This window comes from Grus americana, chromosome 3 (genome assembly GCF_028858705.1).
Source record: "Grus americana isolate bGruAme1 chromosome 3, bGruAme1.mat, whole genome shotgun sequence".
Lineage (NCBI taxonomy): Eukaryota > Metazoa > Chordata > Aves > Gruiformes > Gruidae > Grus > Grus americana.
This window is the reverse complement of record NC_072854.1, coordinates 123893302-123910005: the sequence shown is the minus strand read 5'-3', so window position 1 is coordinate 123910005 and position 16704 is coordinate 123893302. Positions and strand designations below refer to the sequence as shown.

At 42.5% G+C, this 16704-nt stretch overlaps 1 protein-coding gene across 6 annotated transcripts in view; it reads left to right on the top strand.

The window, feature by feature from the left end:
* The window catches only part of CCDC85A (coiled-coil domain containing 85A), an 82316-nt gene extending 67168 nt beyond the window's left edge, over positions 1 to 15148 (top strand). For 2 of the 6 annotated variants that reach the window (XM_054821802.1, XM_054821800.1), the window contains one exon: positions 13129 to 15148. In XM_054821802.1, the coding sequence (XP_054677777.1) occupies positions 13129 to 13178 (50 nt within the window). In that variant the 3' untranslated portion in view covers positions 13179 to 15148. Of the gene's footprint in view, positions 1 to 5992; positions 6113 to 9069; positions 9167 to 10176; positions 10179 to 13128 lie in introns of all 6 variants that reach the window. The other 4 variants (XM_054821806.1, XM_054821799.1, XR_008576548.1 and 1 more) reach the window with 4 other exon arrangements.
* The last annotated feature ends 1556 nt before the right edge of the window (positions 15149 to 16704 follow it).

Sequence of the window (16704 nt, the reverse complement as noted above, 5' to 3'; positions counted from 1 at the left end):
GCATATTGCAATGAAGATTCTCAGCGATAATTAAGAAAACATGTAGGGACCAAACAATGTATTCAGATCCCGGTTACAGCTTCCTGGGCTGTGACAGATCTGTTATGTCAGTGGGTAACTTCAGCTAACTGAAAGCAGGCGTGTCCTCCCAGACCTGATGTGGTGCATAACTGCTATCCGTGCCTTATGCTGGGGGAAACGAGATCAGGCTCTGGCATCCGCATGTCAATTAACTGAGGATATCCCTGAATTTTTGTAGGGGTAGTATTTCAGGGCTGATAAGCTCAGCTGAAATGTTATGGAAATGTGGACATCTGTCATATAATGACAGTGAATGCATTTGCAAAAGATATACTTGGCAAGCCACCCAATTGAAATTGCTTCAGTTTTTGTTTCATGGGAGGAGGGAACAAGAGGCAGAGATGGAGAATTGTCAGACAGTTCATCCTTCTCACTCTTTGTCCTTGTATTTACCTTTCAATGAAGGGGAAAGGAAGTATTGCTAGGACGCCGCTTTCTGAGCGAACAAACTGCGTGAGTCAGTGGGGCCAGAGGCTATATGTGGGCACAGCACCAGAGCCATGAGGCCGATGTGGTGCAAGGCTGAACCGGAACCCTTCTGCTCCCTCTCATCTGGGCTTTTCTGCCTCTGTGTCCCCATTCTTTCCTTTACAAGTCTTTTGGTCCTTTTCCATCTCTTTTTGCTGTCTCTCTTTCATTTCTGCTGTTGCTTCTGGCACTATTTTCTGGTTTTTGCATCCTTGCTAGTCTTTTCCAGCCCTGGTATGTTTAAGTGTGAAATGGCAGGCATGACCCTTAGGCACATGCTATTTTTAAGCACTTCCAACATTTTCCGTTTCCCTCTTTCTTCCCCCTTCCGTTAGGTTATCACTTTTTATTTCAAGCCATTTCCAAAGCTTTCAAAAAACATTTTGCTGAGATCTGTCGTTTTTATTTTCTCTCTGCATGGCATGGTTTTAGTTATAAATCTAACTAGAAGATAGGAACTGTTTGGTTAGTATTTTTTTTTGTAAAATCTGTGTCAGTCACAGTCCAATACTGTTTGTGTCCTCCCTTCCATAGCGTGTAGAAGAATAGGGAATCCTTCAACCAAAATGTAATTAAAACCTATTGAACAAACCTATGTTACCTATGTCATCAAATATTTGCTGAAAGTAAATCAACAGCATCCACCCACCCTGTTCTTTCATGTGCTCTCATCCTCAGTTTAAATGAATAGGTCGTTAATGGAGCGACTTCAGTTTACAACAGCTGAGGGTCTGACCAGAGTCTTTGTCTTGGGACATCCTACGTATAGCACTTCCATCTTGATGGGCATGGGTGGTCCATATCATAAGAGCTTATGGGCTTGATGTTACCAGGATACAGATTCAAGAAAAAACTGGTGTACAAAACCAGTTGTAGCTGAGAGAAAAGGACGGATTTTTTTTTTTTCTTTCCCAGGCTAATTTCCAAAATTTCCAGATTTTAAATAGTGGTGGTCTTTGTACATGTGGCCTCCAAGATTTGGAGGTGCTACAGCCCAGAGCCTTTTTCTCTTACAGGTTCATTAGCAAAAAAGTTTATGAAGGATCTGCTGAAAATGGTTGTTTCTGAAGGTGTGTAGCCAGCAATGGTTTTGGTCACTTAGAAATCTGAGTGTGCTTCAAATGTGCTATGAGGATATGTGGATTTTGGCAGCATTATGCAGAAGTAGAGGTTTCTGCTGAGGTCTTTGAGAACAGGAATTATGGTGAACAACTGCAGCATTTTAAAATTGTGTATTTTAATTGACAGGTATGTTCCCTAAAAAAATTGTTGCCTTTTTTTTAGTGCATTATTAATCCAGCAGAGCAACATACTGCAGTTTATTGCTTTCTGGTTTTCCTTTCTCCTGCCTGTTTGAAACAAGCTGACAAACACAGCCTGTGTTTTCTTTGAGGTAACAGGGAAATTGAGGGCTGGGGAAATCAGAAAAAAAGCTTCGAAAATCAGGTAGTGATTGGACTGGCATGGCAGTTACCCAGAAGGAAGGATATACTTCCCAGTAAACCACTTGCCTCTGGAATAAAAGGCAGCTGGAGAACAATGTCTTGTCCGTTTGGTGGTCTCGGGTGGCAAATGAACAAAGCAGTCCCCAGCGGACAGGAAAATTGCATTCTCTCAGAAGCTTTGGTGAGGTGACTGCAAGTGTCCTTGGGGCAGAGATGGACTGGTTTTTTTTTTTTTCCTCCTCGGCTACCCCTGCGTGCCTCAGGGAGATTGCGAGTCAGGCAGCAAGTGACATGCTTCTTCCAGAGGGGCTGGCAGATAAACCACCACTGGCTTGAGCTGTACAGTGTGCTTTGCACTACAGTGGTTTTCATTCATGACTGACCTTATCAACAGCATGGATTGAAAAAATGATGTTTCCTACTGGCTGAAGTAGGCTTATGATTAGTTCTCTCCATCAAAGAGTATCCTGTTCTAGACAGGGGTCTTTATTCTGACTCTGACCAGGGTACAGTGCAGGGTTTGCCTCTGGCACTCTGGGAGAATGGCCGAGTATCTTTAACATTTTGCAGTCAATATGAGGGAGAAGCTAAATTTCCATTCATCTCATTTTTTGTTATGTGATATTATGGAGTTGAGTCAGATTTCCTGTGCTTTCTATTCACTAGCATTGTATTATAGGCATTACATATTTTGTAGATTTATTTGCAACAGAAAAGGGATCTGCACATTTAGAGATTGCAGTTCTCTCTATTGTTTTTATGGCAAAATGTACAGGGAGTATTATGTGGTTTTTACTTGCTTCAGTCAGTGTGCTTTCTGCAGCAGTATAATCCGCCCACAGTACATGTTAGACTCGGAGGACACAACACGCAAACCGTGCTTTAGCTTGGGCACAAGGGCTGGACAGGGGCAGTAGGGAAGGTTAGCAGTGTAGGATAGGCAAAAAACCCAGTTCTGTCCCAGATGCTGAGGTTGTGCAGCACTGTTTATTCAAAATGACGCAATAGATTTAAAGTCGGTACAGATTTCAGCACAATGGAGCCACAACTTCATCCCTTCTGTCTGATTTGGTTCCACTTCCACAGCTTTGTTACTGGATAATAAATAAAAAGATCTGTCCAAAACACGTGGGCACACGTGGGATGCCTACTTTGAGTGGCTGAACGCAAGTGCTGCGTGTGTGGAGCTGGAGAAGAGGAGGAAGGGAAGGGGATTTCACCTTCCGTCCTCAAGGTCCTGCTCAGGATCCAGTTGTAATCTAGGTTGGGCAGTGGCAGAGAAGGGACTCAGTGCAAGGAAGCTCAGGTTAAGTTTTGGTGGAAGGTTAAACATTGCCATGCTCCCCTCTGGCAAGCAGCAGCTGTGGTGGTAGGACTGAAAAGCACGCTTTTCTAGTCTCCAAAAGCTCCTTGTTTTCAGACACTGCCACTTTGGCAAAGTGCCTTTTCCTCGTTTTGCTTCACTGGCTCAGAAACTCGTAATGCAGTCAGTAGTGCCGAAGTGTCTTCAGGCTCACAGGACTTGCCAAGGAACAGGAGACCCATGTTCAGTCTGGTCCCAATCCCATCATCTGCTGGAGTAAGCTTTCCCCAAAGGTGACAGAAACTGTCCTGCCTCTGTGGAGTGGCCTCACCTGACATGAGAAGTCTCTGAGCTGAGGATGGGGCTTCAGGGCTGCAAAGCATGCCTTGTTTTTTAAGAAAAGCTTATGTCTCTTATCAAGGACAGAGGGAGGAGGGAGAAGGATGTCCACAGGGGAAATACTGATTTTCAGTTTCCTACCAGCATGTGTTGAGAACGCTGTCTGCTTAAAGCAGTGTGTTCACAACAAGTTTCTCGTTCTCATGAAGGGAGGCAAAAAACGTGCTGCATATGACACAGAATTGGCTGTGGAGGACAGCTGCCTGGAGAAAGGCCTGAACTCTGAGAACAGCACAATTCACAGGACTTTTGGATTTTCTCATATTCAAGAGGCCTTAGATGTACAATTCATACTGATTTTCCCAACCTGTTAATAGCAATATTTATATTTTACCATTCAAAACTGATCAAAATCTTTGCTGGCCCTGGTGTCAGTAAAGAAACAGTATCCTTTGACTTATTAAAAAAAAACCCCAAAGCTCACTGAGGGAATTTATCCTAAACCAGAATTGCTCCAATCTGCTTTATTACCCTTTTTCCTTCCTCTTTCGTTTCTTTTCCCAAAGTGTAGCATTAAGTCTGCCGAGTCACTAACAGATCTATGAATCCTTCCCAAAGAAAAATAAGTCCTAAGCCTCTCTCTATACATCACAGCAAATTGCTAATAGTCATTGCTGTGGAGAATTGTAGGATGATACACTGCACGCTGCCCTAAGTGTGTGCTGGTATCATCAGCCTAGTTATGAGACCCATTAGTGCCCACTATTACAGTTTACACTGCATCCATTGCTTGGCAGGAGGGCAGCACTGGAACATGCATTCATGTACCAAATGAGGTTTTGTATTCAGACTCAAGGTACCTTTTCTGTGGGCTTAGCATATGCAGCATTCTTTTTTTTTTTTTTTAATGTTTTTAGGGGTTTTTTTAAGATGTGAGGTTCAGTCCTGCAGAGGATTGCTGGGATCGAGTCTAACATGTTCAGTAGTTGCAAGGGTTCTTGCTGTGATGTGCCCCTTCGGCAATGCTGTGAGCAACGCAGTGTTGGTTACAAAGGCCTGGGCGTATCCTGACAAAGTCACGCACAGCATAGAAACTTGCTTTGGACTGGGGTACTTTTCAATTAAACATTTTCAGGCAGACTGGATCAGCGAAGTTTAGCCTCATGTCATCTCTCCGTGCCCTTTTTCTCCCGCACCCACCTTCATCTTTCCTATTGTTTAGATTATAGACACCCCCAAAAAGACTGCAGCCTGCTATGTACTTGCTCAGCGGGGCAAATTGGTGCACATCGGGGCACTGATTCTGATCAGAGGCTCTTTCCACTGTCATTATTTTTCCTTTAGAAATGCATTTCCCACACATTCCAGCAGGAATTCCTGCTACATTATTTCTTAATGTTTCCTACAGTGTTTCTTACTCAGTAAGAAAGGAACTTTTCCTCTCTCAGTCTTTGAAATGTTTTTCTTCTTTATGTTTCTCTTTTTTTTCTTTTTTAACCAAAATTCTGCATGAAGAATGACAGTGAAGAGCTGGACAGGTTGAAAGCACCTTGGAAGCATCTACTTGGGCCATGGCTGTTGGTGCAGCTATCCCATTGCTGCCTGTGAATGCAGCAGGGGTATTTTTAGCACTCCTCCAAAGCAGGCTGCTTGCTCAGGCTATCTCAGCACTACAGTCGCTCCAGGAGATGCTTTACATCCTGCAAAGTTTGAGGTGACTGAGCTGTAAGTGTTTAGGTAGCCTGCATTTGTTTGGCAGCGTCCTGAAGAACACTTCCAGGTGTTCACTGGGAGGAAAAAGCCCTTGAGGTGGTCACTGTTGGGTATAAATTGACATCTCGCAGGTGAGCAGGGACACGTCCTTCCACCAAGGCAGCCAGAGGCAGGGAAGGAGTGAGCTGGCAGCCTGGAGCTCCTGGCTCCTTCCCTGGTCAGCTGTAGCTGAGCTTGTGTTGCAAACCTTGCAGCAACATTTAAAAATGTGAGTTTTGTTGAAGGAGCAACCTTCAGAATTGGTGGGATAAAATTAGACATTCTCAAAACCTTCCTCTGGAGTTGAAATCATCTCTCTGAACCTCGCAGCACTTTTGTGAGGCAACATACATACATGAGAAATTTTATTGCTGTGTCCTGATTTTCCAGATAGACACTCTTGAGGGCCAGAGTGTTGGGGTGACACTCAACAGTAGCACTTGAGTTACCGCATGTGGATCTTGGTTACTGTGGCACAGAAACGGGGACTTTGGAGTGAAACATGCCTTCAGTGCTTCTCAGCTTTTTTTAAAAAAAAATTACATCTGTTTTAATTAGGTACCAACCCTTTTCTCTATTAAATAGTTTTTAATTTTTTGCAAAGGATCCCATTAGGATGCCAGGAGGGGCGGAGGGGAGTTACTGCTCTGCAAACGAGCCAGCTAGCATCAGTGGACATGGCTCAGCCTCTCAGCAGTCTGACTCAGTGGTAAATGCTCTGAAGGTAACGCTCCTCCGGTACAGTCCATGCAAAACGTCGTGTCTGTTACTCAACACGTGTCGTATTGTCCTGGCAACATTCCTGTGGACACCACTGGGATGTTACTGTCATGAACGGGATTGTTTTTCTGTTTGTCACTCATTGCATCTGTGGACTGTGTGTTCCTCGGCCCTTACAATGGGGATGATGCAAGCTGTGCTGCTATCCAAATTACTCAGACTTGCAGTTTTTCTTTGAAGCTGAAAGTGGTGTTTTTCTGAATGAGGAAGTCTTTCTACTTCATCTAGGATGCATATTTATTCTCCAGTGAAATATAAAGGATTCCTGTAACCCATGCAGAGAGAAATACTGTAATGTAAAGATAAAGCGAATGCACGTGGTATATTCATAATAACAATAGCAGAACTTTGGGCTGAAGACCATGCATCGTGATCCCAAGGTCAGTGTTGAAACTTCTGTGAGAGCAGATGTGATTTACCCTGAAGTCAGGGTTGGATTGCAAAGACCCATGTTGCATTGATAAACAGCAATTGACACAAGCAATCAGAGGGGCAAAGTTGCAAGTTCTTGCCTATGTCAACAGTGAAACTGTTGCAGGTAATAAAACCTAGAAAGCTGCTCCAAGATGCAATGGTTTCTCAGGTGATCTGAATCAACAGCTGGGTGAGTTCACTGTCCCACTGCAGCACGGGCGTCAGCTGTGTCCATGCTCCTCTGGAGAGGATTAAAAACTGATGGTGAACTGAGCAGAGAGCATGGACTTTGTACTCCTGTCTCCTACCGCTGGCTCAGACAAGATAGTTTTCTGGTCATCTTTTCTCCTCCTTCACTCATTAGCTAAACTGCTTTAATATTCATTCGGTTAAGCGAGTGTTATTGCCCACCTATACAGATCTTGGAGGGGATAGGTTTGCATTCCTTCAGGGGAGAATTGGAAGGGACATTTGTAGATATTTGCTCTGTTTCTGAGCTTCGTGGAGATGCACAGTAAGAGCTCAGTAGTGCTGTTGACTTGCTTGGACATCTGAGTTTATGCTCAGGGTGATTATCTTCCACATGGCTGGGTCACATTGACTTCTCCTCTGTGAAGCCTGAGGAAATAGGTTTATGCAAGTGAACTGTGCACAAATTACAGCAATCAGATGCCTTCCTGTAACATAAAACCTGGGCGCAGGGCTTTACCACAGCCACTTTGCCCGTTCTTCTGGTTTCCGAAGGGGAGAGCGGGAGCAGAGTGCTTGAGCCCCTCTCCACGTGCACAGTTGCAAGTCCTCTCTCTAATGGCCCTGACCACGTCCCCCCACGTGCCTGCGAGTGTGTCCGGCCTCACCCTCGACAGGAGGGGTGTGAGGAACCACCGTTCCCAGCTGCTGAGGCATGCCTGGTTCAGCAGTGCTCAAGGTGTATTTCACCTGCTGTTGCCTAGAAGATAAAGCTATACCAAGTAATTTTGTCAAGAGATCATGCATAGTTATCAAAAAAAGCCTTTTGTAGTTCTCTTAAAACACCCGTTGGCAAAGACACTTCCCTGGATGGAACATTTAACAACATGCTTTTGACAACCTGTAATAGCTGGTTGGTGTAAGTGAAATATTTGAGCAATGGCTGATACCTTGGTTGCTGAAATGGATTGATAAGAAATACACAGAATTTAGTTCAATATGATGTGAAAGCTCAGCTTTTAGTTTGCTAGGAGGTATTGCAGCAGGCAGAAATAGATATAAATGATACTGTTCCATTTGAAATGGAAAGTGAGCTATCAGCTAAACAGACTGCCCAACCTTCCCCATCCCCACCCAGGGAGGAAACCCCGCTGTTTTCCAGACTGAAGTACACGGGTTTTATCCCGCCTTTCTGGGGAATGCAGAGCTCCTGCTTGCATCACTTAGCAGAATCAGATGCAGAAGGAAGAACAAGGCAAAGTCAGGAGCCTGCTTTTCTTTACAAATTTGGCAATTTGGAATTCCTGCAAAAAAGAAATAGTCTTTGTTACAAAACCTCAGCATAGTGCCATCCCCTTCTGCACAGCAAGAAATCTAAGGAGTGGGAATATATTTCAAAGGGATAGATCCATAAGAAAACAGAGGGGGCTCATTGCTAAAAATAGTGCTGTTTTTCTCCTGAGTAATGAGGAAACTTTTAACAACAACAACAAAATTGCCTGTGAATCTCCTACTGGTGGAGACAGTGGTGAAAGCGCGAGAGGAGCTTTGCCGTACAGCTGGTCTGATAAAGGCTCTTCTGTGACCTGATCCATCACGCAGGGTGGCTGAAAGAAGAAATTTCCGTGTGTGTGTCCCCATGCCTGGGACTCGGTGATTTTCCCCACCCTGCCAGTGGTTATGGGATTATTCCCTACGAGCACGTGGTATCACTAGGGATATATAAGTAGTTATTTCATGTGACAGGATGCGTTTGTTTCTTTTTGCAAGTTGTATATGACCAAACTGCATGCTTGTGCATGGACGTGTGCATATTCCGCACAGGTTTGCTTTGCAGACCAGGGTTTATATTTACGGAATGCTGATCGTTATCTAGTCTGACTGCCTGACTAACCAAGGGCACAGGCTTACCTGCGAAACTTGCATCAGCTTTTCCTATCCTGAGTTCAGTGTCACCTCCTGGGAACTCCACTATGCCATCTACAAATTAAAGTGAGGTATGCTTTAATCAAAGACAAGCTCTGAGGCTAAGTGGAGGAGTTGCTGCAGAAAGGTAAGGGTTCTGTAGCACCCAGGAGGTCAAGCAAGAAAACGTAACGATCCTGCCTGCCCTGAAATCCAAAGCACTGTAATCAGTCTAATTATCTTTAAATGCAATTGGTCAGTTATATACGTATGCCTATACTCAGGAAGGACCCATGAAAGCTTAAATATACTACTGCTCTTACTTGTGGCTGCAAAGCAAATTCGTAAAATAAAATTTCCTTTTTTTTTTTTTTTTTTTTTTTACATGCCCTTGTCTTGGAAGCTCAGGGAAATATAAATCAGCAGGCTGTTAAAGACTCTTACCACTACCTTAGTGAGACAGATAAAGCTGTGGTTGGAGAGATGTGCAGTAAGTTTAAGGTGTTTAATTTTATATTCCATACTGAGCCTGGAAACACTTGAAGATGCAAAGTATTTTTTGTTTAAATGCTGACAATATGCCCTTGAAGATTTTTATATGGAAATTAAGTCAATTACTGTTTCTGTAATGCAATTACTCTTTTATTAGGAACACTATAATTTTAACATGTTGGTCAGTATTGATCAGAAAAATCTATGTGTGATAATGTATCTGGGATAAAGTAGTGTATGATTCAGATGACCTGAATTTATCCTTCATAAGAAAAAGATCTGGCAAGTATGATGAAGTCTGGCAGCCTCAGTTTCCCCATCCGTACAATGGCACCTGTGTATTTTCTCGCCTACACTATTCCTTTGCAATTTATGGATAAAAAAGCAGTTTCTGACTAATACATATTTAATAGTAATCTATAAAAGTTCTCATGATGTAAGTAATGCCATTTCTAAAATGCTAATATACTAAACTTGACAGTATCAAATAATTTTTGTAAATCCCAAATATATACTTGTATTCTGCCTTGTTTCTTTGCTCCCCAGCCATTCAAAGCTCTGCCGTTGGCATTGAAAATACTACCTTTTCTTCTGCCTTTTATGATCTATGTCTGATTTGACTATTGATATATTATTATACTTTTAAAATAGTTGGTTATTTCCTTTCTGGTTTTACTTTTTCTTATATTCATCTAGTCCATGTTAAAAGTACAGTGGATTTGTGATAAACTAATTATAATGTTTCTTTTCTTTTGCATTCTCATTGCAGTTCCTTCCAGTTTGTAGCTCGCTGTTTTGCTGCAGCTTTATGCGCTGTGGGTGTTTTACATGAAACAATTGCCACAGCATCGTTTTGCCTTTGAAAACGGTGGAATGATGACAAGTTTCATTTTGGGTGCTCTAATTTTGGTGCATAATCTTAATTGGTACTGAAATACAATGTATAGCTCATGTTGTATGAACTTTATGGTGTTGCATGATCAGGTTGATATTTTATCAAGATAACAGATGTGTGAATTCTCTCCTCAGGATGTGCGTATGGTATTGGTGCCACCTCATCAACAACATACTTGGGAATGGTTTTGCCTTGTATTTATATACTTGCATTGTTTTAGGAGAATGTAGCAATATGTAGCAGTGGGTTTAGAGGTAGTTTATCATGTGTTAGTGAGCATGGAGGTAATATCAAAGCACAGGAATGTCTGGATTGTCTGGAGGGATGTTCTTCATGATTTTCCTCGGGGAACTGGTAAGTTTTGTTCCCAGGGCTGCAGCACACTCACTTGGGCTGGGAGCCGAGGGGAAGATGAGACATGCCCTATGGGATTGGTGGGGTCGCTGGGCAAGAGGGGCCAGCAAGCCCATAGATCTCCACGAGTATTTCATGCTGCACGTGAAATACCACGGGCCTCAAATGCTACCGCAGTCGGCAGGTGATGTAGCTGCTGTCATCTGCAGTTAGGGTGTAGGTTTCTGCCGGGCTTCCAGGGAGTAGACTTCTCTGTCCTTTCACTCCAGTGTGTTGGAAGTAAGCTAGAAATGAATTGCCATGACTATATCATGAACTGTCCTTTATTCAGTCAAGGTTTCTGCTGAAATTTTGAGTACTGGGCTTTTTACTCTGTCATAACTATTTAAAACACATTCAGGAATGCTTAAGTATTACATTTTCTTTTGAGTTCTTGTAAACACAAAGTAATTCTATTAGTGCTGCTCATGACAAGTCAGTGTTGAACTAGTGAACTGAGAAGAAAACCCTATATGCAAATCCAAAATGCACATACAATGCGGAGGGCCAAATAAATATGTGTGCAGAAGGCAGCAATATGTACAGCTATCATGATTGTGCAGAGAACTGTATATATGCCAGCACAAAAGGAGAGTGTGGTGATCAGTCTGCAGAAATTTAGCCTATATCATTCTGCGTTCCTGAAAAGGAGGCAAATAAAATTACTGTGATACCTTTGAGACCCAGGTATCTGTTGCATTGTATGCACAAGCAGAAGTGGTTGCTGATAAAGATTTCTCCATTTCCCACCCATCAAAATGGCATGAATATTCCTTTTGACCCCACCATTCCAAGTCGGCTTTCCAGGGCTGTCCTCTGTGTGTTTGTCCCTTCCTAGCAATCAGGGCTCGTTTGTTCAGCTGGAAATGAAGGACTTTGGGAAGTGTCACCTTTTAGTTTATTATTGTGTCAGCATTAGCTGCTTGGTAAATATCGTCCAATGGTTATTGACCAGAAAAATTGTTGAAAGGCATATGTAGGTACAATGTGCCTTCTCACAAAAGCTATCCAAGAGACCTTTCTCTTTGATAACAGTCAGCGAGGAAAATCAGCAACCAAATATTGGAAAAGCCTGTCTCATCCTATCCAGCCCTCCGCCATTTCCGATGGCTCAGCCATAGGCAGCTGATTTGGGAGGTTTCACTGAAAACCCATTTTTCACGTTTTCACCATGGCAATGTTTCACAACACAGCAAACATAGCTAAAACACGTGTGTATTTTTGTGATGATAACTTCTGACTTCAGGCTGCAAGATTCTGGTCATATGGAAGGTTTGCAGGGTGTGGATTATGCCCACCTGTTAGTATTAAAGACAGTTCCCTTTAAAGGACTTTAATTTGTTTGGCCCTCTGTAGTAAGATGATAGTCTTATTGCTTCCAGTCTTGGAGTAGTTCTGTTTTTCATGCTTATACTCAGGTTTTCTTCAGCAAAGGCTCAGAGGGACCTGGGTTATTTTCCCATCTCTCACACAGAATAACAGTAGGACCTTGGGGTCATTCTGCCTTTGCTCATCAGCTGTAGGAACTGGGGCTTGTGTTGTCTCTTCAGGATGTCGAATTCCCAGGATCCAGCTGCTTGGTGTTTCAGGTCCAGCCAATGCAATCTCTATTCGCTCCTGGGCTTTTTAGGCACTGTTAAAATACAAATAATAAATCATGACAATGGAAAACAGGTTTTGCCTTTCTTGACGGTCATATTGCTATTTGTCCAGAGATTAATGAGTGGTTTAGTAGCAGTTATACTTTAGCTGGTTGCTAGTTGATTACTATTAAACAGAAATAATCTTAAATTGCAATACACAGTATGGTGGTAATCACCATTCTTGTTTCTGGTGGCCCCTGGAAGAGATGCCTCGTGATGCGACACAAGCTAGTGATTCTCCTGCTTATAGTTGGTCAATCTTTTTACAAATCATTGTATTATACTAGCCTAATTTTTTGGACGTATAACTTCTCTGCGTTTTTAATTCCATAATTCTAACATGGATGTTGTGCAATCATGAATGGGAGTGGATGTGAGTCTGAGGAAGGAAACCTTTATAACATATAGTCTGCACTGAGAAAAAAATTGCTAACTTCTACTAAATTGTAGATTTTGCTCTGGTTCAATGAAACACAGAAGCGTGTATAGAACAGCAACTATATGCACAATTCCTCTGATCTCAAGGAAGAACAAATGAAATAAACACTTTTAATGCCTTGCTTGATTTTAAGAGAACTAGTAAATTCTTTGAAAAAAGAGGTGAACTGCTCAGTGCTTTTAAACTCCTTTTAAACTCGGTTTAGACTCCTCTGGACTGAGCTTTGTGCTTCTCAATTGCTTCCTGCGAGAAATGTAGTTTGGGAAATAGTTGGACAAAAAGTTTCAGTTGAGGCCTGTAAATGCCCTCAGTCTTGTATCTGAAGCACAACATATCCTGGTGATGCACGTGCTAGTTCATTTGTCTCTGTTTTTAATCATTTTTACCTAGAAGCATGTGCTTTCTGTGTTCAGAAGGAATGTTGTATCCCTTGAGAAGTATTCTCTTCTCCTGTCGTGTGTCCCTCCCCTCTGTCACGTGCTGCATGGTCTGCTTTAAATGAACGTGTGGCGTTTCCAGATGCATGTCTATATGAACGCCAGTACATCTTAACCGGTGATAATGAGATCTCTTTCCATCCCTCCCTTTAGGTTGTGTGGAGGAAACTTGGAGATGCTGCAGGGTCGTGCCCTGGAATTAGACAACATTTGTCAGGAAATCAATATAAAGGACCTATGTAAAAGGCCCTGAGCAAGTCTGCTCTCTGAAGAGAAAGAGTTTGAACTGCTGATGAGAGAGAAAGAACTGACTGTGTCCACAGCGACTTCTCAGCTGACGACAGGGCGTCTGTATGCACTACGAGAGACTTTGTTGGAAACTAGTAGAGATTCTGCACAGAGGTCTTTCAGAGGAGCCGTGTTGTCAGTGTCCCCTGGATACTGCTGTTTTGGTATACTGGCTAGAGAAACGCTGCCGCTGCATCGTCACTTCAACACCCCACGCTTAGAAGCACTGAGGTATTTCCATCCTAATTAAAATATAATTGGGATTCTGCAGGAGTTACATGAAATAAGTTTTATTTTGGTTAGTTGCAGTGAATCTCTAGTAAGTCTGAATGAATTTTCCACTGGATTTAACAGAGGTTTTTCACCAGATTGGAGAGACATTGATAAACTGTGCCTTTGGTCTCCACAGTTTTGAGAAAATCACTACTTAGTAACTCACACTTCAGTCTGTAAAATATTGGTTAATGGTGCTTAGGCAATTTCCAGATGATTTTTTTGCTTTGGTAGAATACCTGCCTTTGGAGGTGCTAAAAGACCATAAAGTCTCCTAACCAGCCAGTAGTGTAGCATAACTACAGTACTTGTAGTGAAACACAATTTCTTTCTAAATGAAAGTAAAGATAGCTTTCTTTTTGATTCGCTTTGATGCGCATCTTCTGAAGATGTGTATGATGTTCGCAGCCCTTTAATGAACAGAATACTTAGGTATCACTATTACAGGTCTCAAATCAGAATTTCCATCAGAGGTTTTTTCAGAAAGTATTTTCCAATTGTCAGGATGCTGATTTCTACCGTTTAATTTAGAGACATGCTGGTTTACTTAACAAGAGTCTATAAGGATCTAAAAGATTGCACTGCATTATAAAAAAGCTTTTCTTGCCACTGTAGCTTTCAAAAAAAAAAAAAAAAAGGTTTTATTATACTCAGAGCATGTCTTTCATTATTATGAGGCAGAAAGCTCTTGTTCAGATTGCCTGAGATTTGACCAGACGGCGCTCTAGGTGTGCTTAGTTTATTTTTATCTCTGTGTATGATACTAGTTGTGTGTATTGAATTGCAACGATAGGTATTTTGTGTATATCTAAAAGCAATGATAGTTTCATGTATGAATGTGCAACAGGCTTGTGACTGAATGCTGTTGCTTAACTTTTTACTATAGCTGAGCATCAAAAAGACTAATAAAAGTTTAAAAAAAAAATAGGAATGCAACAATTCCTGGGTTTCTGGTTTGTTCTTGGTTACTAAGATTTGAGCCAAAGTCAGAACCTCTGTTTTCTCTGAGCTTGCAACATGCTGTATTCGTGGGCTATTTGCAGTGGAATGTAGCTCAGTTGCTGTACAATCTTTTGTTCTATAGGAGTATGATGTAAATCTGCTGTCTTCAGAAAAAGTGTGTTAATTTGCAGCAGTACTTATTGGTTTCTGTTGTTATTTTTACTTGGTACCATTTGACGTAAGGCCTCCGATCCAGCATTGCTTTCTCGGGCAAAACTCCTGTTCGCTCTGTCTCCTTGAGTTGGAAATGCAGAATCCGTCCTTCCATCTTGAAACATTGCACTCTTGCATAATTTCTTATATATAACCCAGCCCAAACAGTTGTCTCTTATCTTTACATGTTGTTTTCTCCCATATGTATTGTTTGCATAGTTAAACTTCAATTGTTGTATTCCTATATATCTATCTATATGTATGAAAAATTGTAAAACATGTACTTGTGCCTGCAGTACGTATGTGCAGGGGCTAACTTGAGAGACACTGGTCTTTTGACACTACACTTGTGTAAATTTTGATACTGTATTAAAACTATTTTTTTACAGTTCTGCATATGATTAGGTATCAAGTATCTGTGTTCATCTTAGCGACAGTAATAAATTATAGAATCTCACCGTTGTTTGCTCTCCTTTAATGACCGAAGCCACGAGGTGCTTGGGCTCATGCAGTTTGCTTTGAAGGAGCTGTTTGAAATGTTTCCTGCTTGCTTGAGAAATTATCTGCATGTTGTAGATTTTTTTTTTTCCCACTTTCTCTCCAGGTGTCTTAAAAAAATCCCAGATACGTGGACTTGCTTATATGTTTTATGCTGAGGTAGCTACTGTATGTATTAAATATGGACAGGGGGGCACTGTGTGGCAGCTCCAGGTTGCCACCAGCCACGTGCCCCAGGTGTGATGTGTTAAGTCCCCAGCTGTGCTGCAAGGGCAGCCCCAGGGCACCTGTGCGGGGCCCTTTCTCCTCCTTGCACAGTGTGGCTTTGAGGCAAGGACAGGGCAATATGGAGCTCCTGGACCTGTTTCACTCAGGTAAGATATGCAAGGCATTTTTGTGGTACTGGGGGAGGCTGGTTGTGTCCTGCTGCGTGTCTTCGGTGGCCTCCCGTGCCCCCTGCATCTCTGCCCCAGGACCTGCATGTGTCAGGGGAAAGTGCAGCGAAAGGGCTGCCTATTACTGCTTGTGCCAGTGAGCAGAAAACTTGCACTAAACTTTCTGGAAATAAGATACAAGTCAGTATCTTGGAGCTAATAAATCCTGTGGGGGTTCCTAAAAATACAGCTTGCTGAGAGGAGAAAGTGGGCAGTGTGTGGAGAAGACGGCCAGTGCTTTGGAGGGGTCCAGTAGCCTACTGGTATGTCTCTGCACTAATGAATAAAAATTGCTGTAGTACTTACAGACCTTCAGCTCGTCTGTCTTGCTCTCTGCCCACACAGTTAGGCGTTTTTCACTAAAACGTAATTGTGCCAAGCCTCATGGACTCCTCATTGAGTTGTTGTTAGCATAATTCTGCTTCAATCGAAAATTTGCACATGTTGTTACGGGGCTGTTCCCAGCTTCTGAGCTGAGCATGAATGAGCTATAAAATTCACTATGCGAGTGAATTTTAAATAGCACTCACATAGTGGATGTAGTGAGTGGATTTTACATTCCGCAGTGGAGAACAGCTGCTTTACTGAAGGGTTAGAAGGTAAAGAATGGCAGTTTGTTTTTCAGCAAGTGAAAGGGTTTCAGTAGAGCCCATTCCCTAAAGGTTGCAGTTGATGGACATGTTTATGAACACGGCACAAAGCCAGTGTGCCCTTTTTAACATTTTGAGCACAGCCAGCCCAAAGAGCCTCTGCGGCACGGGGACGGCACCTCACCCCACGCTTCTTCATGCTGCCTGAACCTCTCAAACACCAAATGCCCCACAGGCTTTCTGTGTTGCTGTCGGGTTCCTCCCCAACAAATACCACTCTTGCCAGGGCACTGGTTTGTTTAATTCCTTATACATTTTTTGAAATAAGTCCCAGGGTGGTGTGAATTCTTTATCCTGATCTCACCAGTTTGATACAGAAAAAAGTGGTTCAGCCACATTTTTGCCCACTTTCTGGGAGGAAAAAGTCTTGAGACTCTTGAATTCCTGCAGAATTGACTAGCAAATGCAGCTGCCAGGTATGTAATGCCGAG